We start from the raw sequence: 25,877 nt of genomic DNA, 5'->3' as shown, positions 1-25,877 counted from the left end.
GCAGTGGGCGTGGTGTCCTTCACTTTTCAGCGAATGAGGTGTGAGGAACAAGCTAATGTTATGTGTGTTTTATCACGTTTCTACACAAACAGTCATAAAAATACATCGTGAACAACACAAATATGTTCAGAGATTCATTATCTACCGCTTTATCCTCCACCGGAGGGTCGCGGGGCGTGCTGTGCCAATCTCAGTTGACAATTGGCGATAGGCGGGGTACACCATGGACAGTTCGCAAGTCCGTATGGCCTTATGTTAAATACCACTTACTCTAAATTAACTAAGTTATTTAAAAAAAATCATTAAACTCCACCTACAATGTATGTAAATATACTATATCAAGGGTAGATTTCACAAAGTAAGTAGGTACAATTTTCCAGTAAAAAACACAAGTCCACTTTAAAATTGTAATTTATATTTATATAATCTGACAATTTACAACCAAAGTATACACATGTTGCTGAGTACAATTCAACAATTAATCCCCGTTTTATCAAAAAATCAAGTTGTGTTTCTGTCACCAAAGGTACTTATGGCACAAAAGACTATAGCATAATCGGAGAGATTACAAAATCAGTGGTCAAATCACAGGAATGCATGTACACTATGTCCAAACTTCAGGCATATGTTTTTCTCATATTCCACATTTTGGTGCAAATGTACAAAGCAGGTAGGTAAACACTTGCACTGGAGAATTTACATACATAAAACACGTCTGCTTTATAGTAATATGGGATAAATGGTCCCAAACATTACTGTTTCGAATTGTGAATTGTCTAACTGAATTGTAAATTAAAGAAAAGACAATTCTCCGAAATCATTTTGCTCTTTTCTTAGCGTGAGACAGCCACAAAGAACATCCGCATGCATGCAAAAGGAATGCAAAATGGAAAAACAGTAATACAATATGATACAAACATGTGAGGTCAAAGACTGTGCAGAAACAGCATTTCTATTAAACCAATTTAAATGTGGGACTCTACTGGGAAAATGTAATATAAAAAAAAGAGAGAATAACACAAAATCATATCAACTTAAAAAAGCACCATCACACAATGCATCATTTGTTGTTGTTTTTTAAAGTGCTGGGTTGCTCACACTGCAGTTCCAACCAACCATAATAATCATATTGAGAAGTACTTGATTGTCAACAGAGAATTGACGGACCAACACACCAGGCTGTAAAACTGGTGACATGAGAGTATGCATCAGTGATTATATAGTGGAAAATAAAATGGTTGACAAACATTTTTACTTCAGTTGATAGTTAAATAAAATCAAAATTAAGTTAAATATAGGTCATTTTACATTACATTACTTGCTTGCTTTAACATGTTTTCCACTATCTTTGTAGCTGTGTTTCCACGTGACAACTGTATCAAAAAATAAATACAGAAATGTTTAACAGAGCAGTAGTTATTAGAAATCTGCTGCTCATATAGCTCTGTATTGTACACACACACTCACACACTCACATTCACTGACGGACACACACATGGACAAAACCCTCACACTGAAACACACTGGTCATAAAATATATACAGTCTTACATACAAACACATTCTCTGTCTTGTTAACAGGATTGCACATGGTTGGTAGTGGATGTGGTCCCAAGGTCCATTGAATGATAACGCAGCGAGGCGCTCGTGTTTCAACCTGGACACTCTTTGAGGTTCACTGGACCAAAAGCAGACGACAGCTTCTCGAAAGACACAAATTCGTCATTGATCCTCATGTCTTGGATGCATCCAACGTAGGACGATGTGACCGGCAGTGTCGGGTGCAGTGACATATCTGCAGCAGAGAGGAACTGGTCAGTGATTGTGATCAGGGAAACAATAATGTGTGATTAAAAGTCAGAGTAACAGACTCACCAGGAATGCCACCCACATACAGGATGTCTTTGGTCGAAGGCACAGAGGAGAATGGTGGCCCAATCTTGTAATTGTCTACTGTGTCGACGTTTAGCTGCACAACATTTTTCCTCTTGATAACTAGAAGACACGTGGGCATGACTTTAAAATAGCATCCTAACAGTTTGTGTGTTTTACCAAATGACTGTCTGCACCTTACCTGAGATTTTATGAAACATGCCATCACATAAAGAAGCTTTTGGCTTCACAGACACCATGAAATTCCCATTTCCGTTGTTCACTTGTGCCACCACCTGAGAACGAGAGCATGTAGTCGTACAGTGAGGAGACGTTTTCAGTCTAGATTACACTGAGGAGCTTTTGCTGTGACATTTAGGGCCGATTATTTTCATAATCTTAATTAATCTGTCGATATTTTATATATTAAGTATTTGTTTGGTTCATAAAATGTAAGAATATGTTAAAAATGTTGATTAGTGTTTTCAGAACCTTGAAATTAAGTTGTGTCTTGTTTTGTCCACAAACCCAATTTCTTTCATTTTTAATGATTTCTTTGTCAAATGGAGCAATGAAACCAGAAAATATTCAGAAGCGGAAAAATCTGAAAGCCCGTTTTAATTATTAAAACAACTCTAAAACTGAGTAATCCATTATCAAAATAGTTGACAATTAATTTAGTAATCGATTAATAAAATAATCATTGCAGCCCTGGTTACATTAAAGGGATGTTTCAGTGTTCTTAAAGTGTGATTGTAGAAAAAAATGGCCACAGTAGCAGCAGTCACAGAGATGTCTCTGCGTATTGTAAAGACATTGTTTTTTTTGATTTCAGACAAAGACAATCCACCACCATGGTGGCCAAGTCTCACCTCTCCATTGAGCATGTAGATGCTGAGGTAGCGGCCCACTGTGGGCCCATTTTGCATCGCGCTGGTGTTACCAACATGGAGCAAGAGTCCAGTTGGACTCCTCGGGCGGATATTGAACAGCAGTTCAAAGGGGGAGCCCATGACAAAGGAGTCATCTTTGAAACAAACAGGCAACATCAAGGTTGTCATTCTTGGCATAATTACAGGTACAATTAGACTGTGGGCATCAATAACAACTGTAATGTTTTAAGTAGTTCATTCCTAAGTCACTTGGAGCTACATCCAAGTGCTACGGTCCAGTGTGTAAGAATAAGTGATATCTAATAGTACATCCTCCTCAGTAGGGCTGGGAATCACATGACGCAATACCAATAATATCACGATACAACCATTCTGTGATAATCAATATCTTGCAAGATAATCATATAGCGATACATCACAATATAATAACATATAATGTTAAAAGTTAAAAGTGCAGGATTTCTCTATTTATTGACAACATAGCATATAGCATAAAGTCTATGTATTGAACGTGAATGGGGAATCTCTAAAAGTAGCTTTATCACACTGTAAACTCCCTCTTCTTCGGCCAGTAATTTGCCTTTTGTGAACCCAGAACAAGGGTCTTTCTGCATGGAGTTTGCATGTTCTTCCCAGTTTCCTCCCACAGTCCAGAAACATGCAGATTTGGGGATTAGGCAAATTGGAAACTCTAAATTGACCATAGGTGTGAGAGTGGACAGTTGTTTGTCTCTGTGTGTCCCTGTGATGGACTTGTGACCTGTCCAAGGTGTACCCTGCCTTTCGCCCTATGTCAGCTGGGATTGGTACCAGCAGCCCCCGCGACCCTCGTGTAGAGGATGGATGGATGAATATTTGCCCGAGCTTATCAATTATCTTATAGCACAAGGAAGGATGATGATTTATCACCAAATTGATATTTTGACCCACCCCTACTCGTTAGCTCATCCTTCCCTTTCCCAAGCAGGTCAGGGTGGTGTTCACATACCAGAAAGGATCTCATTCTTCTTTGTTAGTGTTACAAGAGTTCACTTCAAAACACAAAATGCACACTTTGGCTGGTTTGTCAGTTTGGGTAGAGAATACATGATGCAAGTCTCTGGAAAGCATGGCCTTTGCCTAAAGTACATATGAATACCAAGTGATTCTTATTTTAAAACAATTATACACTCACATACATAGTATGCTCATAGTACATAGTATCTTTCTGTCAATACTGGACGATTAAAATGTACACTTCATACTAGAGTCTTAAACACTTTCTAAATTTGAGGCAATTTCCTCTTATTTTACAGCAACACTGAATAAAATAATAAATAGAACAAATAAAAATGAGAGTGATAACTTACTGATAATAACATGAGCTCCATTCCCTGAGAAATAAGCCCCTCTCTGTGTCTGTCCATCAAAGCAGGGGCCGGCACCAAGGTTTGTGGCCGGACTTGACATCAGTGCTCCGTTCATTTTAAAGTTGCGGATGCAGCCAGACACACTTTGTTTTGGAAGGGCCTTTGACTGGAAAAAAAAATTGATTTGTGGATATAGATTTGTCTTATTTTGTCCAGTGTATGTGATTTTTTTTAATATATTTTTTTTTTACCTTTAACTGCTTATAAAGGGATTCTGGGACACTGCCCAGAAACACCGGGGACATGAACTGCTGCATGGCTGTCCACTCATTATGTGTCAGCTGACCATCCTGAGCTCTGATCCCATCTACGACCAATCGGAATTTCTTCTTCTCCAAACTGAATATGACCTATTCAGACGTGTTGAACATGAACATTACTCAATTTAATCCATTATGTGGATTTAATCCTGTTAGTTATGGAGATGAATTTGTGTCGAGACACTGACCGAATGCCACTTTCCATCATTGTACTTCTCCCGGTTGAAGATCTCCTTCTGTTTGCCTGTGGACAGTCTGATCCTGCCCTTGGACATGTATAGAGCAAGGTGAGTGCGCCCTCCTTTGGTAGCAGCAAAGAACAGCAGACCTTCAGGAGATCGTGTCTTTACATCCAGGGAGAAGTGAGGTCTGAGGAAGATGAAGAAAAGTACTGTCATGTTGTGTACGTGTGTGACCTTTTCTGGCATAAACACTGAAGGCAGAACCTAATTTCTGAGAAACTGGTTAAGTTTAGGTCTAAGATTTGTATTTTGGTTCGGTTAAGGCAATAAGTGGTTATGGTTAAAGTTAGGGGTAATGTTGTGTTATGTTGTGTTTGTGCTGGTTTCTGACCTGGGCAGCAGAATCTGCAGTGGAAGATTGTAGCTCAGGCTGCTGACAGAGCCTCCGATGCGATAAGCATGCTGAACCAAGGCTGGCAGAGCACACGCTGATACACTTTCGTTTGTTGACTGCATCACACCATCCTATAACAGCACACAATGTGCAAAGTTGGTACACACACATACACCTTCACGAGATCACAGTTTTTTGATGGGCTCCACTCTGTCAAGGAGAATATAGATTTTGGATTACAAATGTGATGCACAATGAATTTGTGGTCTAGGCTAATGGACATTGATATGTTTTATTAATCTCACTTTAACTAACAGGAAGAAAATAATTAAAAATTCACCTGTGTAATATTCTAAATTGCCTTTTTTTGTTTGACTTAAATCCAAATATTTTGACTTTAGAAGTCACCATCTGTGATATTTAAAATAGCTAATTTTATTTAGTTTTTGCAAAAATATTTATAACTGACTAGGAATATAACTGACCACGACAGGGATTTACTTCAGCAGCCCTACATGCTTCTATATGAAAATCATCTAATGCACTATAATTGTTTAGGTTCACTGCAAACCAGTAATTATATATTCCACAGTTTGTGATGATGGTGACAGTTCAGATATATAATATATGTACATTTGAATTATTCAATATCAACATTAATAGTTTGTTGAGTGTTGTAACAGTCCCAAATAGAATGTGCTTGGACAGAGATCGGTTTCATTCCAACACAATTGGGAGTTTGTGCCTGTGCTTGCTTATGAAATGTGTTTGTCTTTGTGTGCTTCATGTCTGTACACTCCCATCTTTTTGCAGAGAAGATAAACTGTCAACAGGCTCAGGCTTGATATGAAAACGATCAATAATGGCGGAGAGAAGGCCAACGTCACACCAGCTTTCACAGTGTGCTTCGCATAGAAATCGGATTTTCATGTCGGTTAGATTTTGAGTGTGAACTTATGCAGGACATGAAAATGCATCATTGAAGTTGTCAGGCAGAGGTTGATCACTGAAGAGAGAGTTGATTGGAGAGTGATTCATGGTCTTTTTTCTTGATTCAGATGCTCAGAATCAAATATCACATTTACGATGATGATGATTATTGGTGATGATGCGCATGCAGGGTGTTCAGTGATTGAGTGATTTGTAGCAAAACAGTAATCATGCTTCTGAGAACATAGTTCATGGTGAGAGTGAGATTTACATGTAGGTGTCTCCCATATTTCATTGTAAAACCTGAATTAGCTTTGAAATATGATCAATTAAATTCTGTCATTTCCTATTAATGTACATAATCAGCATTTTGAATCCTTAATGCATGGATCCGATTTTGCTCATCATTTTTGATTTGATTGTGAAAAAGGAGTAAAAACTACTTGTTCAACCTTATCACACCTCTACAGTATATCTGTCTCATCTGACTCAACAGCAATTTAATTATGATGAAAAACTTTTTAAATCCATCCGTGTTCCTCTTCAGATGAATGCAGATTTGATGAGTTGACAATATTGTTGGGTTTTGATGGCATGCGACAGTGTGTTAGCGGGAATGTGTTACGTGCGAATGAATTAGAAAGTGTCTCAGTAACATGGAAGAAAGAGAAGAGACATGAAATGATTTCACAGATTGTTATTCACAAGGTTTTGTTTGTAGTAATTAGAATTTTTAAATAGAAAAGACAGGAATACAATGCATCATATGATTCTTTTGATTACTGGAACATTCATGCAAGTTTAGTTTTTTTGTTTTTTTTTTATTAAAGTACATTGAGAACGAATGAGCGTCTGCAACAGTCAAAGAACATGATGGTGCAAATTGTTCATGTCAAAATTATGATTCTTGTCAGCGTCAGCCGGTCTTAGGGCTCCTCCTCCTTCATCTCTGGAAATAAGGCAGCAAAATACAATGTAAACAACGTCACAACATCACACAAACACTACAATGTTGGAAAAAAAAAAAATAAGCTGGTTATCACTTACTGCAAGTGAGTAGAATCAACCATCATCAAGTCATCATGAACATTATGTACACGTTATTTGACACTTATATCTTGGAATAAAATAACGAAGATGTGTCGAAGTAGTTAACAACAATAATACTCAGTTTGATCTCCTGAGTCATTCACGTATTTGCAAAACAACAAATGCTTGAATAAATGGATTACTGGAATACTAGATGTATTACAGTACATGTCAGCAAGAAAGAAAAAGCCTCACCTTCTTAGAAAAGCGGTCGATCATCAGTTGAGCGGGACTCGCAGGAGTACACACATCAAGCAGGACGTCTCCAGTCGCCTGGAAAGAGCCTAAATCCTCGGCCTTGTAAAGATTCTCCTTCCTGCGAACAGAAAAAAACCCACCACAATGACTGAGAATAACGTGGATTTTAAGCAATGTTGTAAGTAATGCAGAGTGTCCCAAAGCTTACCGTCCTGTGTAGAGGTTGGAAATGCAGCCTTTCAATTGACTCCTCCCCAGGAACAAGGTGCCAGCCGTGTCTGGTACAGATGTACCTCCACTCTGCTCCTGGCCCTTATCTTCATCATCAATAACCAAATGAGTCCTGTTTGAAAAAAAAGGCATCACATTATTTACTCTTAATAAGCTTTAGCCACAGCTGTGTATTTTTTTTTTTTTTTTTTTAAATGTAAAATCACTGCTGCCTTCATACCTTCCTGCTCTTCTGGTTGCAGTTAAGTAATGCCACTGGCCATCGTGGTATTGTTTGTTAGATTTCCATATCTTGTTGTTCAAATTGAGGACCACATGTCCATTCTCCAGTGCAATGTTAATCAAATTAGCCTGGGGGGTGGGGGGGGGGGACACGAAAAGCAAATTTTCACATTTCAACTGCAAGGCAATTCAATTCAAGGTGCTTTACAGAAAAGATCCAATTGCAAACAAGCAACAATTGGACAGTACAGGATGAGGAGGTGACCCACATTTAAGACTAAGGACTAACCTGCTGTTTGTCCTGTAAAAGGAGACCCTGATACTCTGTGCTCTTGAATCCCAGGGAGACAGTCACGTCGTTAGCCAGGCTAAAGCCGGTGAGGTCAGCTGACAGGCCGCTGCCCATGCTGAACTCTGCTTTACGGGAAATCTTAAGAAGAACAGGAGACAGGAGAAATGCATCAGGCCAGTAGAGACATAACTGTGGTTCATGGGCATTGATATGGCGTTTACAAACAAGTGCCCTTTGCAACTCGAAGGGTTTTAATGTCCTACCAGGGAATCCTTGGGACAGCCTTTGCTGATACCCACTTGCTCGTCAATTTGTTTATAGTCTTTATTTAGCTGCAGGTTCCTCAAACATCCTTTGAATGGTTGTGTGGTGATGTTGTGCCTGGAAAGAGAAAACAGAGGTTATTGTCATCACAGCGGGGGGAAAACGCTGACTGCCATAACGCGTACAAGGAAAATGGGATAACCGCATACATTTCTCTCATGTCTTGTGGGGCACCACCGATGTAAAATTCTTTAAATTCATCATTGTTGAACTGAGCCTCGGCTTTGGCTAGCAAGGTGCCAATGCGGACTGTAAACTGTCCCTTGTTTGTGATAATGATGAGGAAGTTGACCCAGTCGTTGTGCTGCAGAGACAAGAAAGAGGAACAAGTTGAAAATGTGATTATTTATTCATGAACGCCACCTGGTTGAGTATTCTAAAAAAGAATTGTCAACAAAGAATCTGAAAGCTTGCAAAGGAAAAAAAAAAAAAAAAAGCATCTCACCGGGAATGTTTTCTCGCTGCTCTTCACTGGTGTTTCGATCAAATTACTATCTATATGAATAACGCCTTTCTCCATTGTAACTACGAAGTATTTGTTCTGTGTTGGAAAAAAAAAAAACAGGATTAGGAAATTCATGTAAAAAAAGTTTTACAACAGCATAATATTCATATACAGGAACCATATGAGCAATCATTTACCTCGTTTCCTATGTATAAGAGCAGACCATTTTCTGAACGAGCGTAGACGGACATACTTATGAGGAGGACATTGGCTGCTTTATCGATGACCACTTTGCCAAATCCAGTGCCTTCAAAGTAGTAAGAATCCCTTGGCGCCACATACCTAGAAGAGATTGGATCATTAGAAAACATGTTTTTATGTCGGGTTTTTAATTATTAAAAAGTTGACTTGTCTGCGTGGACATTTTCCTTCAACAAAGAACAAAGAACCAACCCTCTTCTACTCGATGTACATACAGTAAATCCAGTTATTAAAGGCTAAAAGCCGGAAAGAACTCCCGGACTGGACTTGTTACCAACAAACCTGACCTTTAGGTGTAAATTCATAAACACTAATGAAAATCTAGGGTGATAAGAACTAAAGCTGAGTGGAAACCCTTAATCAGGCAGTACCAATGCTACTAACAAGGCACGGCAACAAGAAATGATAATAAAATATAAGGTTGAGTGTGACTGAAAATGTCAAAATGGCACAGGAAACTGTATCATTTCAGCCATGCAAGTCTATTTATAGCCACAATTGATATAGCAGCCACAAAAAACAAATCTGTGGATGGTGAATGAATACAATTTAAGAGGCACGTTAACACAGTATTACTTGCACACACTTTATCTCCTATTTATAAAAAGGACATACCTCTTACATGCAGCCGTCTTATCAATATCTTTTATCTGTACGAAATTGTAGAGACTGACGACCTTGTCGTTAACCGAGAAGAACTCAATGCAGCCTTTGTACTTGGGGTAGTTCAGAGAAGCTGGTGGCTGAGGAGAAGCAAGAGAGAAAGAAACTTGTGAAATAAAAATAAAAAAATGAATGTATTAGTTTTTTCTTTTTCTTTTTTTTATGGATGCTTACAGTGAAGTTGCCTGGGTAACCTCCAACGTAGAAAACCATATCATTGGGGTCAAACAGGTTCTTGCTCTCCACTCCTCTGTTGTTGCTCCGAATGGGCTCACTGACAGTGGTTGAGGTGATGTCTTTGGTGAGGATCATCTCTGCGTCCTGGTAAATTCTATACATCGCAAGATGGTCATTGTGAAATTAGCCATATTTTCATGACGTCATTGTCCTCACACTGTCTCCCACACTGTGATATAGTGAGACCCAGTGGACAATCGAAATAAATGTGCACATATAGAGTGACACTGACTACTGGACTGTAGGCGTCAGTTTACCTGTGTAGATCCACTTTGTCAAACTTGGCCGGCTCAGATGCAGACTTGGTGATGTAACCCGTTTTCATGTCGTACTCGACTCCATTGAGCTTGTACATCCCGTGCAGGATATTGTCCCTCAGAGCCAAACCCATGTAGTTCTTTGAAGACTGCAGAATAATTTGGTGAGGTCAGTTTGTGTACAATTATAAAATCTTTTTTTTTATGTATTTGGATTAACTTACATCTCTGTTGCCGAGGTACAACACAAAGAAGTCTTCTTTCTCTCTGGACTGCCTGCGCCTGCGACTTCCATCTCCTCTGCCTTCAGGTCTCTGCATTGACAGTGACAGCGCTGTGTAGGCCTTTAAATCCTCCAGATTCTTCGGTGCACGCAGTTCCACGAAGCCTTTCCCGTCGAACATCATTGGGACTGAAATCTGAAGGAATTAGAGCCCACAGAGAGATCACAAAGGTTTACCTGTCTGCTCATCCTTGGCTGGGAACAGGATAATGGGGGTAAATGTGGGAACTCACCCTGTTAGCTGCATCCCGGGCTTGTTCAATTAGGTCTTTGATCTTCTTGATGTTCTCAGATATGTTGCTAAAGTGCGAGGGGTTTAAGGTCAGGTTCTCCACCTCTGAGATCTTATCATTCAGAGATGGGATTTCCTTCAGCAAGTCCTTCACTGCAAGTAAAAACGATAAAGGTGCACCGTCTTCAGTCTACTTGTAATCAAAGACACATTTCTCTGTGCCATTGTATTCAAATTCTCACCTTTCTTGTCCACATTGTCCAAAATATTGCCCAGGTTGGAGTCCACAGGGGTGACACTAATCTTGTCAATTTCCTTTTTGATGGCATTCAGTTTGTCCGTAGTGTCGCTGGCTGTATCGTTGGCCGCAGCTGCCTTCCTTTTGGCCTCATCAATCATATTCCTGATGTCATCTGATTGGGACAAAAATGAGAAATTAGGGAAATGAAGGAAGGGATTATAAATGAACTGAACATACACATTTTAGTTTTCATGCTGATCCTTAAATTTGCTCTACCGTTATTGATGTTATTTAATTGGTCCTGTGCATCGAGCAGGTCTTTTTCAAGAGTTTTCTTCTTCTTGTCAGCGTTCTTCAGGCGCACCTTCTGGTCCGTAAGGTCGTCAGTCGCATCTGGTACAGAAAAACATGGATGAGCGATTGAGAAGAAAAGAATGATTAAAGGACAAATGAATTAAAGAGAGATGAGTACCTTGGAGTCTTTCCTTTGCCTTCTGTGCATTGTCCAGGAGTTCATCACCAGTCTGTCTGAGGTGTTGTGCTCTGTCTGTGAGTTTCTGGTTCTTCACATTCTAAATCAAGCGTGTTCAAAGTGAATCATTGTCAAAGAATAGTATTCATTATTGCATTAAATGCTTAATAAATAAATGACAATGCCAAAAGAGAACGTGGAAAGTCTCTTACATTGAAGGCGTCATCTGCTGCCTTCTTGGCCTCATCAGCTGCTTTCTCGGCAGCGTTAATGGCGTCTGTGATGTTCTTGTAAGCATCGATAGCATCTTTGGCGTCACGCACCTCAGAGCGCCCACTTGCATCTTTCACTGAACTATTATACAGCATAACAAAGGATGAGCATGGACCAAAGATACATGGTATACACAGTAGATTTAATGAAATGCACCCAAAACGGGAAATCTCAGCATAAAGTAACCTACTCCTCAAGATCCTTTGCCAGCTTTTTCAGGTTATTTGCATGATCCTCTGCAGCCTTCACCACATCCTCCTTGGCTGCTGCTTTGGAAATCTCATTCACCTTCTTGGTCAAATCCGTCTTGGCACCATCCAGCTGTGCTGCCAGTTGTTCGTACTCCTGAAGTAGAGAAGGGCAGGAATGGGTGCAAGCAAATTCCACATCTCTAACCTCATTGCACAATAAGCAACAACACTGATTGTTATCTCAGTTAATGGCATGTTAGGACCTGAGTGCGTGCTGCGCGGGAGCAGAGACAGAGCGTCCAACTTTTTTTCCCCCCCCAGGTTGTGTTTTGAGGCAATAAAACGGAGACTATCAATTTTTAAAATTAAATTGTATTTCCCGAGTAGACACGATCATGCGGGCGATAATTACCCTTTTACTGTCGGTGAGCGATGTCACCAAATCCTCCGTTTTCTGGAGCTCGTCCTCTGCCATGGCCATTTGGTCCTCAACCGTCTTCCTCTCCTTTTTTAAGTTTTCAACACGTTTCTGGGGGAAGCGCATACATTGGATTACAACTACGCAATCAAATTAAATTCAAACATTAATGCAGAATCCATGTTCTTCTTAAAGTGACAGCATAGAAACAAAAGACTACACATCACTTGTCACTTGCATGAAAAGTCGCTGACCTCATAATAACCACTTGTGTCGTGAGTTACCTGCAGCTCTCCCATTGCCGTCGCACTGAGTCCATTCTCAGCATTGGCTTTCTTGACCAAGTCGTTTGCCTCCTTCAGAGCCTTGTCCAGGTCTTTCAGCTTGGCCTCGTAACCTGTCAAAAGGCCCCGCAGTTTGTCTGCAACAGCCTTGTTCTGCTCACTTTGCTTCGTGACATTAGCCTTGATGTGGTCAAGCACTGGAGAACAGAGTAGAGTAAAACAGAATCACCTTACAGAATCACCCCAGTATTCTGATTAATAGGATATGCATTTATTTTTTTCTCCCAAGAGACAAAATCTCATACATTTCTCGGCTTCATTCCTTTCCTTCTCAGCCGCTGTCTTCTGGGGGATGAAGTTCCTGTCCTCCATCTCCTTCACCATGCGCTGAGCCTCGTCTAACAGTTTAGCCAGGCTTTCATTGGGCACCTTCTCATCGCCGGTGTTCAGTTGGTCAAGCAGAGCTTCACACACACACACACGCAAATACACAAATATTTAAATCCACACCATTCAATTTGACTGTACTCTATAAATATGTATACCACATCTGTTTCCCCTTACCTTGGATTTTTTTGAGCAAGTTTCTAATTTCTGCGTCCAGATCCTTGGCCCTCTTGTGTGTTTTTGCAACTTCTGCCAGTGCTTTGTCGGTTTCAGCAGCCCTTTTATCTGCCTAAATAAAAACGAATGCATGGAACGCACATTTATACATGTTAAATCCCACCTATTGTCCCACATTGCTGGGTATCGGCTCCAGAAATCTACCTTTTCTTCGAGGGCGCTGATGTCGTCCACGAGACTGCTCGTGTCCACCTCCAGTTGCTTAACTCTGGGTCTTTGTGTGTTGATGGCAGAGCTGAATTTGTTGACAAGAGTCTGTGAAAATACAACAGCGCAATTGTGTCATAAGGTGTTTTGGTCCTTTCATATAAAGTCAATTTATGAAATGTTAAAGTCCCTCAGACAAACACTGGCATCCAGTGGTGAAGTTGTGTACAACAACACAGGATGTGGGTAAAAAAAAAGAAATGCACATAGATTGCTTATCAGCGGGGATTGTGAATGTTTGAACAAGCACACCCATCCTGTGCCATGATGTGTGTGTGTGTCACACCTCATTTCTGAGGAACTGGTTGTAAAAAAACTGGAATGTAAAAACCAATTGCTCATAACCATGCATTTGAAATTATGATTTGAGAGGGAGGGAGTGTCTTTAGGAGGGTTTGTATGCAGACATTTAATTAACTATAATTAAGTCATATTTGCAGTGTTTAATCACTTAAAAATAAAAAGGTTTGTAGCATTAGAGTAAGACTTTTCTTTACCGAGGCCGCCATCTTGCGCTGGCATATTTCTACGGTGTGCTTTTTCACATTTTGAATGGGGAACCTACAGAAGAATGTCATCCTTTTTCTTATTAAACTCTATCATAGTGTATCATAGTTAGGAGTGAATGGAGGAGTCCTTGATTTATTCCAGTCTGCAGTCTCACCATCGGATGTCGCTCATTTTCGACACACTGGGCCTTTAAATGCTATCCCTCCTTCTCTGTGGCCTTCAGAGATAGTGTCTCGGTTTTCAGGGACAATGGTGCATTACCTTGGTGTCTGAAATGGCCTTCTCCAGCTTCTTCAGTCTGTCCTGAGAGGAGGCACTGGCAGTGGCATTGTCCAGCAGAGCTTTGATCCTTCCCAGCTCGTCGTCCAACTTCTCCAGATCCTGCAGCAACGTCTGCGCACAGCTGTCACACTCTGAAACACACAAAATGACAGTTTCATTGATATATTTACAGTAGACTGCATGCCACTGAGTCAGGATTTGGTTTCCGTTCATCTACCTTTGCAGTGCTCATCTGTGTTGGTGTCTCCTGGCTCCAGGGTGCTCTTGCACACTGCAGAAATAAAATACAATTACATTTTAAATGAATCCAATAGTGAATGAATGCACAATGGTTGAAAAGGGCACTCCATATCTGACCTCCAGTTTGGGGATCACAGTTGCCGTTGCAATTACAGGGTTGACAACTTCCTCCTAGTGTCAGGGGATCACCATAGTAACCGGATGCACATCTGCGAATAGAATTTAGACAAAAATAAGAAAGGGAATAGAAACAAACCTGGGTTACATCACATGAAAAACTATTTCAACCCGGAAGAACATACACTCACCTCTCACATTTATCTCCAGTGTATCCTCGTCTGCATATACACTGCATGTCTCCAAACACCTCTCTGCAACCTACTGCAAAACTGTAGAGTGACAGTGAGATTACGTTTTAATTCTTTTCCTTCTAAATATGGCACATCTGTTCGGGAGTCTGTCTGCCTTTTGTTTTCCCCACCAACCTGTTTGTGGGCACGCTGAACGGGCATGGACACACTTTGCATGTCCTGTGAGTAGCGTCTCCATAGTAACCTTCTTTGCAGTGTTCACATCGGTCCCCAGCTGTGTTGTACTGACAGTTCTGCAAAATAACGGAACGTGTTCATTACACCACACGCAAACTACGACTAAATAAAGGACGTGAAATACTGGACTCATTCAAACACAAGGAGGCAAAGAAAAAAAAACACTCTGATGTATTCTCCAGAGAGAGAGAGAGAGAGTTTTCGCTTGTGTCCACTTGGCTTTGAGCTGCAAGGGTGTGGATCCATGCATGCGCTGCGCACACACACACACACACATACACACACACACACAGGCCCCGTCTTGCATAACTGACTGAGATTCAGAAATGTGTAAAGGCTTGTCCGTCCAACAAGGCAAATAACGAGCAAGAGGGGCCAGGAAGCCATGTTAAATAATGGCTCTGATGTGATGAAGAGGTTAGCGTGGAGTGACACACTGTGGTGTCCACAGATGATCCCTGAAGGTGCGAACTCACACTGAAGTCAGCTAAGCTTCTCGGAATGTGTGGGTGTCATAGTGATTAATAAGGGTTTAAGGTTAAGTACAACAGCCACTTCCACAAAAGCTGGGACACTTTCTCAAACTGCAGTAACAATCACTTGAACCATTACAAATTTGAGCTTTTATTACATTTTTTTTTTTTTTTTTAAAAGTGCCCCAACCTTCCCGGAAAGGGGGTTGGTATAATTACTTACTAGGCACCGTCCTGTCCCCTCTTCACATTCGTCTGCCAGACCATTGCACTCGCAGGGCACACAGCGGCCCAGGTAAGGCCCACTGCCATCTCTGTAGAAACCAGGGGCACATTTCTGAAAAAAAGAAATATAAAGAATACACACTTTTTAAGTGGATTAGGTAAATTGGTCACTCCAAATTGACCGTAGGTGTGAATGGTTGTTTGTTTAAGTGATATGACTGCATATAAACCCACTGTATACCACTGTATCTTATTTTTGTTTCGTTTATGCTTCAGTTGGAGCACTGATACTATGGGGTAAGCAATATCCTGAATTTGTGTTATACATTAATAATACACATATAAATGTCCTCATGATTCAGTTGAGAGACGTAATAAATATAATACAGTAATCAGACTTTTTGAAATTATAATTAAATACTCAAAAATATATAAATGTCATTATGCAAAAAAACAAAAACTCCCTATTCACTGAGATACAACACTGTAGTAAATACACTACTAAAATGCACACATCTGATAAATCCCTGATATCACGTAACACTGAAAAATGTTATGTACAAATGTACAATATCAAACCAGGGATCAGTGCAGTTTAGCAGAGGGAACAAACACCTCTGTTTTGGTTTCCTCAAGAGAACGAGAGCGCAAAGAACTTGACCTGCACTCATTGTCATTAACAATTAACAGAGGAGTCAAAGCGTGCCCGATGCCCTTTGTCCTCAGAGATAACAATCTTCAAGTCAACGCCGATCCACGCCTGAAACACTGAGAACTGTAACTAGAAGCTGGACTAGAAAAACAAAAAACTCCAAATAAGATCTCCACAGGTTTTTACCTGAATCTGAGAACCGGCAGCACTGTCGTTGACAGAGGGATACTGCGTCCTCTGCCCTCTGTCATGTACCGAGGGGTGGTGCAGCCCTTGCGATTCTTGGTCGTTTAATGATGGATATTCTATCCTCTGACCCCATCGCTCGTTGTGCCTGGTGTGCCGCGATCGCTCTCCCCTCGTGTACGGCCGGTGGCCAGCGAGGCAAAGTCCAATCAAAGTCCAACATATCAGGGTTTGGAGCAGGAGCCCCAGACGCCAGTGTCTATCCATACACGTATCTGACATTCCTAGCATTTAGTCCGTGTGAAATAAAGCTCCACTCTGCTCTGCCTCGGTCTCTTAAACACACATATTCACACACGCGCGCTCCGAAAGAGAGAAGACACGCCCCGTGTCGTACCTGAGTCAGACTTACAGATCACTATGAGTGTATGCAGGCATACAAGCACACACATGCAAGTGTTTACATGCTCCCTCTGCCTTTCTCTCCTCCACATTGCTCAAGAGACATCACGACAGTAAATAAAAAGAAATATGTGTACATGCAGTAATGCACACAACATAAGGAAGTATCTTTTTCTTCTGAATCGAGAGAGTGTGTCACAAAAGCAAGTCAAATGTTTAACGATGTATTCATGATATGTGGTATGCTGCCTCTTTAGGACATTCTCTGGCATGAACGCTGACCTTGTCAGGACCAGTAGCCCTCATGGAGAGCAAAAACCTGATCCTCATGATGCAGAACCTCAGTTCTGAGCAACAGTTTAGGGCTGTGAGGTGAATATTGGTTAGGTTGAGGTTAGGTTGAGGTTAGGGTTAGGGTTCAGGAGAGCAGGAAGCCTCTGTGACTGAGAGGAAAGTGAGACATCTGCAGACGACACAGACAAACTCACACCTGAATCACGCTCCTCAAACACACAACAGACAGAACTTGGGTGTGTCGGCTATAGTTACAGACACACACACTCAGGAATACGTTCAGTTTAATGAGCAACACTGTGTTGCCAAATGCCACACCCCAAGTGTGAAGGTGAGGCACTTGTCATACAACCTCTGGGCACATTAAATCAACTTCCTAAGTACTTCCCCCAAACACACAATGGCTCACTGCAATTACATTGGCACATTGGCAAAAATGTATAAAAGGGTTTTGTTTTGTGTTTTCTGTTGGTTTTAATGGTCTCTCCCCGCTAACAAAACTCTCTTTGATTGAGTAGTTAATTCATTTGCCGTTTCATTATGGTTCTGTAGGTAAATCAAAAGCAAAATTCAACTAAAGCCTTTCCTTAGCAACAGCATCATACAGTACGTGCTGTGTCGCTGTTAAGCCATAGCCATCCCAATGATTACAGCTGTTTAATCACTCATATTATGTCTGCGTGATTGTGCATCATATCCCGCCCTGGGGCTACACAGTTTAGCAGCACAGCTCATCGGCTGGTATTTTCCAGTACATTCCACCCAAGGATCCTCAGCTGATGTACCTTTTTTTTTTTTCCAATAAGGTGTGGCGCTCGGCTCAGGCGTGTCAGAACACCCTAAAGATATGAGGACTCAACTCTGTGATCCGCCCCACTTGTCATCTTCACTCTTTTTAAAGACTTGACACATTCACAGTCAGTCACATTTTTCTACTTCGTGTTAGATGTTTCTCTCACAGGCTTGTAAATATGAATTCTATTTCACTATGGAGGTCAAGCCGATGGCACTGGAGTAGTCTTTAAACATTTATTTTAACCCCTTGAAATTGTGTCAAAATTATTAGTTCATAAAAGGAGGACTTGTCCACTCGTTCCTCCTTTTCTCAAGTGCGTTAGGGAACTATGGTGGCCTTCACATATAAGAAAGGATGATGCTGTTCCTCATTTACATAGCAAGCTTCCGCTTCAACATGCAAAAAAACTGCTGTAGTGTCCATTGTAAACCAAGGCCATTGCTTTGACTACATATAAAAGGCTTATTTTAAAGCTACAAGTGCTTATATACTTATATAAACATACTCATTCTCTGCCAATGTACCCTCCTAAATGTTACACTGCACCTTTAAGAAGAGCAATATCGAAAGATACTTCAATTTCTCACCTCACAGGAATCTCCAGTGTACTGAGGGGGGCAGGAACAATACTCTACAGTGTTTCCAGAACTCCCAGTCCCAGTGTTAGTTGCCTCCTCCAAGCCCACCTCCCCCAGACTTAGCCGCTGGCTCTGAGTGAAGTACAAGCCTCGGATCCTCAGGCCCACCAGACCAGCTAGCACCATCATGAGTTCCTCCCGAGACACGGGTCTGTTGGTCAGAGCATGGCGCCAATTTCCCTGCAGGCCACAAAATGGTTATTCGGTGACTGCCGCAGTGAAATCTGTAGCGGGAGAATCCTTTCACAAATCACTTTTTCTTAAATTGAATGAAACCCAACACGGAAAAATGACAGCTTTGTTTTAAGTCATACATTTCAGTTACTATGATTAAAGGTGGAGGAACTGCTGTGTTTACCTCCACCAAATGCACTCTGCCCTGATACAGCCTGTCTGGAAGCGGGACTTGTGCTGCCAGGTGGATCAGGGTCATGTTCTGGCCCTAGGGAGAAAGAAAATAATCACATCGATAAATAACCCGAGTCACTGTCACTGGAAAAAAAAACACAATTCAAACGCGGAGGAAATTAGTGACTCAACACACTGTCAGCATGACGTCAGGTCGTCTGTCCATCAGAGTCATGCCCTCACTAGGAATCCCAAAGGATTTGGACTGGTATGTCAGGAAACCACCATAAGATGTGACCTGGGGGAGAAATACAAAAGCAGTATTTGTATTTGTCAAAAAAACAACAACCATAAAACAAGATACAGGTTTAAGGACATGTCTACGTCTCTTGCTCAACCAGTAGGTGATTATTGAGGCCATCATTCCTATCAGATGTGATAGCAACATAAAACTAACATCATTATCACTGTTTGATTAATAATTTAACTGAGAACACATCAAGCTTTTTGTATCCTCATCGATTAAGAACGTAGTATAACAGGGTAACACGAATAATGCTCTGAAAACAAAATCCCCAAAATAAAGAATTGAAAATAAAATAAAATGTATGCCTTCTAACCATACGACAAAAAAAAAAAAATTGTGTACATAATTGAAACATCAAGATGTATAAATACATCCCCACTGGAGTCCTTGTTTCCTTCCAGCTGTGGCGCCGCTCTTAAGAGCTTTAAAAAGCCTCACAGGTGCTTTTTATTTCAAACCTCTTTAAATGACTTTGTTTAATTGTGATCTCCAGACAACAACATACTTCCTGTAGACAATATTTCCAAAATAATATGGGCCCATAACGGAAATTAAAGGAATTACCCATGTTATTATTAGAAAGTAAAGGTCGTAGGGCAAAGGAGGTGACATTTTAATCTCATACGTTTAATGTCTTTCAAAGTATGTAGAGAATACTAATAAACCAGGGACTAATAAACCTTCATTGGTGGTGTTTCGCTGCAGTGACTCACTCTGTCTCCCAGGTAGGTCTGTGGAGCCACCCAGTGTAGAGTTTGAACTGCAGGAGGAAGCTCCTGAATGTCTGCCACCACTGTGTTACTGGCCGTGTTCAGCACAGAGGGAACCTCGTCTCGGTCGGGTCTTTCCAAACGCCAGCCTCGCATGTCAACGAACTAATGACAGGGAGAGTTTAAAAAGTGAAAAATGCACCCTGAGCGAGTCCAAGTCCAAGTATTTGCGACCACATTTTGAAGTCGTGTTAGTTTAGCAGACACTGAGAAAAATGCTGATCGACCATGCCACCGCACTGTAGGCCCTTTTTCCTGGACAACACCACTGTGTGCGTAGCCTTCATTTCACACATGACACCTCACCACGTAATAGCCAGAAGGTTTTGTAGGAACAACATTTGCAAAGGCATCGGTGGACATGCAGGGGCAAGACAACACACAGAAGAACACACACACACCTTCCCCCTGCGTTTGCTGGAGCTCTGACACCGGTCAGTGGCTCCGAAGCAGAAGCAGCTGGTGCAGCCATGAGGGTTGGAAAGGTCAAAATAGAAGGAACCATCCCGACACGTAGCACACCTGACACCGGCTACATGTCTCTACAAACATGGCAACCCACAAACAGAAGAGGAGGAGGAGGAGGTCAGAGCAAGGAAAGGGAAATGAAGAGTACTGAGTGCAGGGGAAGTCAGATTAAATGGGCTCACCTTGCAGAGACACCTCCCTGTGTCTGGGTGGCACACAGCAGGTGTGACGCCACCTTGATTACAGTTACAAGGTATGCAGTCAGGAAAGCGATAGTAGCCTGCAGCACAGCGGTCACACTTACGGCCAGCAATCCTCGGCTTGCAACTTTTAGAAAAAGCACAGGCACATGACGTTTTTGTAAACTTTTGGATTCAATTGGAAGCAAAAAATGCACAGAGAACAAATCGGAGAGAGCTTTTTGTGAAAGGTAAAATGCATGCGCTACTGCTGAGTTGTTGGTGCTTGTTCATGCATTCCACTCTTTCTTTTATAACCAAAACATAAAATGAGTGGAGGTGCCAACACTGAGATCTACGGCACATATAAGTGTGAATCTGTACATCGACATGACTGGATGTGAACAAATACCTCCATTAATCACTGTTGAGTGGTTTGGTGTGGTGTTATGTTTCACTTTAAGACTTTGAAGCTTCTTGTGTCACACTCCAGGTTTTTTTTTTTAGGTGAGAGAAAGAAAAAGGGTTTGAAAATCATACTCTGAATAAATAAGAGAAACTGTGAATAATCTTTTTTCATTAACTTTTTCACTTTTTCACATTAACGTTTGAAGTGTAAATGAAAAAAATGTAAATTAAGAATTAAATATAGGTACTTTGTATAGTAACAAAGATTTCTTTGTTTGAACTTCCTCCCTGGTTGTTGATTTGATAACCATTAACACTTCCTGCTTTTATCCATTATATTTTTTTTTTCTTTTTTCACAAACTATGTAAACACACCTGAGCAAAAAGTTATCAAAATGTTTCAAATCGGACTGAATTTGTGAAATGTAGAAATACGTCTATTTTGTGACTTCTGCACAATTATTGCTACTTTAAATCACTACTAAAAATGCGATGTAATAATCATAACTTTGACTCAACAACACATAGGAATTCAACAGAGTTGTGTATTATTCCCACAATCATTTACCATGGGTGCACCTGCGGCACAGACGCACCAAGGGTTCAAAAAGTTACATGCGGATAATTTATGCATCTCAACAGTAAAAGCTCATTCTTATCGAGAGCACACTAGAGTGTTATAAAAGTTTTACACTCACTTGCACTGTCCAGTGACGCGTTCACACTCTGGCCCCGCGCTGACTTTGATACCATTTGGCGAACACTCGCAGTCCTCGCAGCCCAGCAAAGGATGGTAATTGAACGTCTGATTCTGGCAGACATCGCAGGCCGGTCTGACCGTCTGAGGAGGACAGATACAGCGTCCCGTCACCTCGTCACACAGCCGCCGGCCGCACTCACACGCTGCAGTGGAGAAAAGTGATTGTTTAGACTCAAAAGGGTCAAGTGACAAGTTAAAACAAAAGTATAGTATATTTTTTTGTATGGTTTTATAAGGGATATGTATCCTCAGACCTGAAAGAAGTCAACAGTAAATGTTTACTCACGTCTGCAGTAGGGGAAGCCATAGTATCCAGTGGCACACTTGGTGCACTGTCGACCGATGATGTGCTGCCTGCAGGGACACTGTCCTCCAGTGGGATCACAAGTGGACCCCGTCGAGCCGGACTTATCGCAGTTACAGTCCAGAGCTCCCTCATTATAGGCAGCTACAAGAGAGCGGGCCGAGTCCCTGCAGAACTGGGAAGACGTTCTCTGGCTGAGGAGAAAGACAGATGTGCAGATGTGGTTTTATACTACATTACTGCAGCTAGAGGGCACCATTTACAAAAGATGTCCACTGTACTACTTATGACTGCACTAGTAGGGTACATTATCCAATCCAACTTTATTTATAAAGCACAACAGCATCAGAGATAAATAAAACTAATAAAAACATAAGACCTAATAGACCTAAGAATAAACAATAAAAACAATAAAAAACCTGAACATGTGCTTCTTGTTTTATTAATATAGAGGATACCTACTCAATATAGAATCCTTCTCCTCTGCATCGCTGTATGAAATCTGCAGAATTATCCAGCGGCTTCTCTTTCAGGAGCTCTGGGGTGTAACTGTTATCAGGAACCAACAAGATATAATCCTGGAGAAATGATACGAAGCAGAAGAAATACTTTGTTTTTTCCATTTTTAAAACACAGTTATCACTAAGTGTGACTAAGTGATGGATTTTTGGCCAGAGTTTTTTTTCTGTTTGTTTTTATCTACAGAAGCAAATGAAAGTTAGGGAACAACAAGCAACAAAGCCCAACCTGCCCCTGCTTCAGAGTTTGGAAGCTTAGCTTTTACAAAGCCGTGTGCGGCTGCCAAACAGAATACAGGCCCTTCTTTGTCGATGTTGTCGGGGGAGAGCGGACCTCGCCATGCTCTTCAACTTGCAGACTTTATTCAGAGACTTTTTTGTTACTCATCTAAGTAAAACATATTCTTGACTGACCAGCGTGAGGGTCTTCATAGGAGGCACGATGACAGAGATGACTGGCAGCCGCCAAGAATTATGCTCCAAGTCAAGGGCAATGCGTCCATCAGCGATGACAACCTCCCTGCAGCCTGAGACTGCAGGGCAGAAAGATGCATTTATTGAACCTAGAGGAGGGAAGAGAAGAGCAGAGTTAAAACAGAATTAAAAAAAAAGAGAGAAGAGTTATGACTATATTGCACAATCACCCGTCACATTATATCCAAGACAGACTCATAAACTCTTCAAAAGAAAAAAAAAAAGTATTAAATTAAGAGCAGGACAGTGTACTTGGATCAGTCTGGTCTCCGGTACATAAATTCAAAAGTAAATCAATTTAAGTCAGACAGAATGTTTGCAGATTGAAACAGATGGTGCTCAGGATCCAGTGTCTGGAAGGGCTGACATTGGAATGTTTGTTGCAAATATTCAAATTATACAGAGGGTTCACATATCAGATCATGTGTCTTTTCCTCAGGGCCACTGACAATCTTGTGGGCTATGCAATGTTGAGGGGGGTCAGACCTTTATCACATTATAATTTAGGTTACTCTGATGGCATTGAGGAACAGAAAATCAAGGACCTGACCTGGTCGTTGAAATCTTACTTTGCCTATTGGCCGGGGAAATTAAAGATCTAAAGGTTTGTCTAGGGAAGGAAGAATGTTTTAGTGTTGGTTAGGAAAATGAGGTGAGACCGTGGGAGATGGAACAGATGAGTCAGCTGTATCACTCTCTGCTGCCCTCTGTTAGAAATAAGTTGCTTTCAATTCCTTTAAATAGAAGGGACGAGGTTGGGGCATTGTGGATTAGCCATCGGTCGTCAGTGGTCATCCGAGTAAACATGCTTTGTTTTCACGTGGTCAGTTTAAAAGAGAACGGCAAGAGTGGTGTGTTGAACTGGCTGACCTGTTTTCATGTTCTTCCTTAAAATCAACTTTCACTACTGAGAAGAATCATCACCTTTAAGCATTTCTTAAACGTAGAAGAAGAAGAAGAAGAAGACCATGATCAGTGACTGGCTTCACTGTAAATTCTGTTGTTTTTGGTTTGGTGCATCAGAACTTTACCAAACCTAAAAAGTCTCACTACCCCTCTCAAAAATGGTCCAACCAGAGGAGAAGAGAAATGAGGGTGCAGACACTTTTGTCCAGGACAGGAAAGCAAAACAGCCAAGGTCAGCTATTGAGCGCGCGCAGACAGTGGGACAGTTATTTATGTGTATGTGGATAAACATGAAGACATACTCTAACACCAGGTATACATGCACCTCTGTTATGTCCTTATTTTAGGAACAACTGGCAATCTCACTCCTGTCCGAACATCACATTTCCCTACTCACCCTTCCACTCGCGCCCTGCATCCACTCTGACCTCCACGGGGAAGGTTGTGTGCTCAGGCTGGTGATAATGGACCACAACGACATACCTGCCCGGAAGGGGCAGCCTGGGAGTGAAACTGATCTCTGACTGGAAAAGAAAAGGGCAGGGAAGCGTACGAGTTATGTAAGCTGAGGAGGCTGCTCCCAAGCTCACCACAGCAAATCCTGAAATGTATTCAACAAGATGAAGAAGCGCAGGGAATGTTTTTTCTTTACTGTAATACCTGAGGGGATTTGAGAAGTATCCCAACTCTGTGTGGCTCATGAACAGGAAAAACGCCAGACTGTCGTCTCCATCTTGATTCCTCGTCGTCTTCCTGCTGAGGAGCAACGACCGGTGTGGATGATAATAGTCCGTCATGGGCAGCGGACAAAGTCCAGGCTGATGTTGGTTTATCAAACTGCGTTAGGACGCAATGACGACTGGGAACATTGAACAGCAATTAAATGCAGTTACTTACACAGTTGATGACCTACTAAAAAGCATTCATCAACACTAACAAGACACTTGTCTATACTGTAAATGCAGAGGTAGTTACAGTAATCACTATAGAAATAAAATGTGTGTATACAGTACATGTATTTATTCATTTATTTATTTATTTTTATTGTGGAACTGCACATTTCAGGAAAGCTTTAGTTTGGAAGTTATTATCTCAGTTTAGTCTTGACTTTATTTGTCAAGTATGAGTTCATTTGACAGTTCTCTGCGTACTGAAAACAAGACAACAAACCTGAACAAATAACTTAAACAATTAGTCCAACAATGGAAATAAAATAAAAATAATAAAAAAAAATTAAAAATAATAATATATACATATATATATGTATATGTATATATATATACATATATATATATATATATGTATATATATATATATATATATATATATATATAGCGACTGTGTGCCCCTATATACATATATACATACAAGAACAGTGCAGGAGTTAAAATAAAGTACATTAGCTGGTTAGAAGCTCATTTGGTACAAAGATATTTAAATAAATAGTCTTCATGTTGAAAGGGAAGGCTCTACTTTTATTCTTTACTCTTATTAATTAATTTTACTTGTTTTATTTAACTTTCTATCATGAGTGAGCAACTGTACATATTAAACGACACGGTACGGAGCCGTGAACGAACTTCTAACTGCAAAATCTAACCCGGTCATTGGGTTCAGTGAGAGCAAACTGAGAGTGTGAGAGAGGGAGAAAGTTTGGCCCTAGGTTGAACTTCGGCTTTTATAGTCACACCTGAAAAGCAGATGTTTCTTCTCTCCTCCCCAAACAACATCAATAACACCAGAGTAGTCTGAAATCATCATCTCCTAAATTGCAGCTTCCAGTGATTGGTGTTGTAAAAGTATCAG

General features: G+C 41.0%; 1 protein-coding gene across 4 annotated transcripts in view; it reads right to left on the bottom strand.

The window, feature by feature from the left end:
• Positions 1 to 393: 393 nt before the first annotated feature.
• LOC131460961 (laminin subunit alpha-3-like) overlaps positions 394 to 25,877 on the bottom strand; it is a 58,291-nt gene continuing 32,807 nt past the window's right edge. For 2 of the 4 annotated variants that reach the window (XM_058631904.1, XM_058631912.1), the window contains exons 29-77: positions 24,732 to 24,930; positions 24,469 to 24,595; positions 23,106 to 23,254; positions 22,636 to 22,751; positions 22,156 to 22,367; positions 21,808 to 22,012; positions 20,705 to 20,849; positions 20,456 to 20,596; positions 19,998 to 20,159; positions 19,174 to 19,275; positions 18,988 to 19,071; positions 18,579 to 18,809; positions 15,660 to 15,773; positions 14,901 to 15,019; positions 14,724 to 14,804; positions 14,533 to 14,624; positions 14,393 to 14,446; positions 14,155 to 14,306; positions 13,321 to 13,431; positions 13,117 to 13,228; positions 12,858 to 13,016; positions 12,553 to 12,749; positions 12,263 to 12,379; positions 11,850 to 12,004; positions 11,599 to 11,740; positions 11,387 to 11,486; positions 11,191 to 11,307; positions 10,916 to 11,086; positions 10,675 to 10,826; positions 10,383 to 10,577; positions 10,159 to 10,307; positions 9,839 to 9,995; positions 9,617 to 9,744; positions 8,938 to 9,082; positions 8,741 to 8,836; positions 8,445 to 8,599; positions 8,235 to 8,352; positions 7,969 to 8,109; positions 7,678 to 7,808; positions 7,435 to 7,569; positions 7,224 to 7,344; positions 5,007 to 5,140; positions 4,622 to 4,802; positions 4,365 to 4,523; positions 4,114 to 4,279; positions 2,744 to 2,898; positions 2,074 to 2,167; positions 1,875 to 1,994; positions 394 to 1,794 (exon numbers count right to left, since the gene is read on the bottom strand). In XM_058631904.1, the coding sequence (XP_058487887.1) occupies positions 1,652 to 1,794; positions 1,875 to 1,994; positions 2,074 to 2,167; positions 2,744 to 2,898; positions 4,114 to 4,279; positions 4,365 to 4,523; positions 4,622 to 4,802; positions 5,007 to 5,140; positions 7,224 to 7,344; positions 7,435 to 7,569; positions 7,678 to 7,808; positions 7,969 to 8,109; positions 8,235 to 8,352; positions 8,445 to 8,599; positions 8,741 to 8,836; positions 8,938 to 9,082; positions 9,617 to 9,744; positions 9,839 to 9,995; positions 10,159 to 10,307; positions 10,383 to 10,577; positions 10,675 to 10,826; positions 10,916 to 11,086; positions 11,191 to 11,307; positions 11,387 to 11,486; positions 11,599 to 11,740; positions 11,850 to 12,004; positions 12,263 to 12,379; positions 12,553 to 12,749; positions 12,858 to 13,016; positions 13,117 to 13,228; positions 13,321 to 13,431; positions 14,155 to 14,306; positions 14,393 to 14,446; positions 14,533 to 14,624; positions 14,724 to 14,804; positions 14,901 to 15,019; positions 15,660 to 15,773; positions 18,579 to 18,809; positions 18,988 to 19,071; positions 19,174 to 19,275; positions 19,998 to 20,159; positions 20,456 to 20,596; positions 20,705 to 20,849; positions 21,808 to 22,012; positions 22,156 to 22,367; positions 22,636 to 22,751; positions 23,106 to 23,254; positions 24,469 to 24,595; positions 24,732 to 24,930 (6,841 nt within the window). In that variant the 3' untranslated portion in view covers positions 394 to 1,651. Of the gene's footprint in view, positions 1,795 to 1,874; positions 1,995 to 2,073; positions 2,168 to 2,743; positions 2,899 to 4,113; positions 4,280 to 4,364; positions 4,524 to 4,621; positions 4,803 to 5,006; positions 5,141 to 6,621; positions 6,889 to 7,223; positions 7,345 to 7,434; positions 7,570 to 7,677; positions 7,809 to 7,968; positions 8,110 to 8,234; positions 8,353 to 8,444; positions 8,600 to 8,740; positions 8,837 to 8,937; positions 9,083 to 9,616; positions 9,745 to 9,838; positions 9,996 to 10,158; positions 10,308 to 10,382; positions 10,578 to 10,674; positions 10,827 to 10,915; positions 11,087 to 11,190; positions 11,308 to 11,386; positions 11,487 to 11,598; positions 11,741 to 11,849; positions 12,005 to 12,262; positions 12,380 to 12,552; positions 12,750 to 12,857; positions 13,017 to 13,116; positions 13,229 to 13,320; positions 13,432 to 14,154; positions 14,307 to 14,392; positions 14,447 to 14,532; positions 14,625 to 14,723; positions 14,805 to 14,900; positions 15,020 to 15,659; positions 15,774 to 18,578; positions 18,810 to 18,987; positions 19,072 to 19,173; positions 19,276 to 19,997; positions 20,160 to 20,455; positions 20,597 to 20,704; positions 20,850 to 21,807; positions 22,013 to 22,155; positions 22,368 to 22,635; positions 22,752 to 23,105; positions 23,255 to 24,468; positions 24,596 to 24,731; positions 24,931 to 25,877 lie in introns of those variants that run through there. The other 2 variants (XM_058631920.1, XM_058631928.1) reach the window with 2 other exon arrangements.

The sequence above is a fragment of the Solea solea genome, chromosome 1, assembly GCF_958295425.1.
Source record: "Solea solea chromosome 1, fSolSol10.1, whole genome shotgun sequence".
NCBI lineage: Eukaryota > Metazoa > Chordata > Actinopteri > Pleuronectiformes > Soleidae > Solea > Solea solea.
The sequence above is the reverse complement of the archived record's forward strand: the minus strand, read 5'-3'. Positions and strand labels throughout refer to the sequence as shown.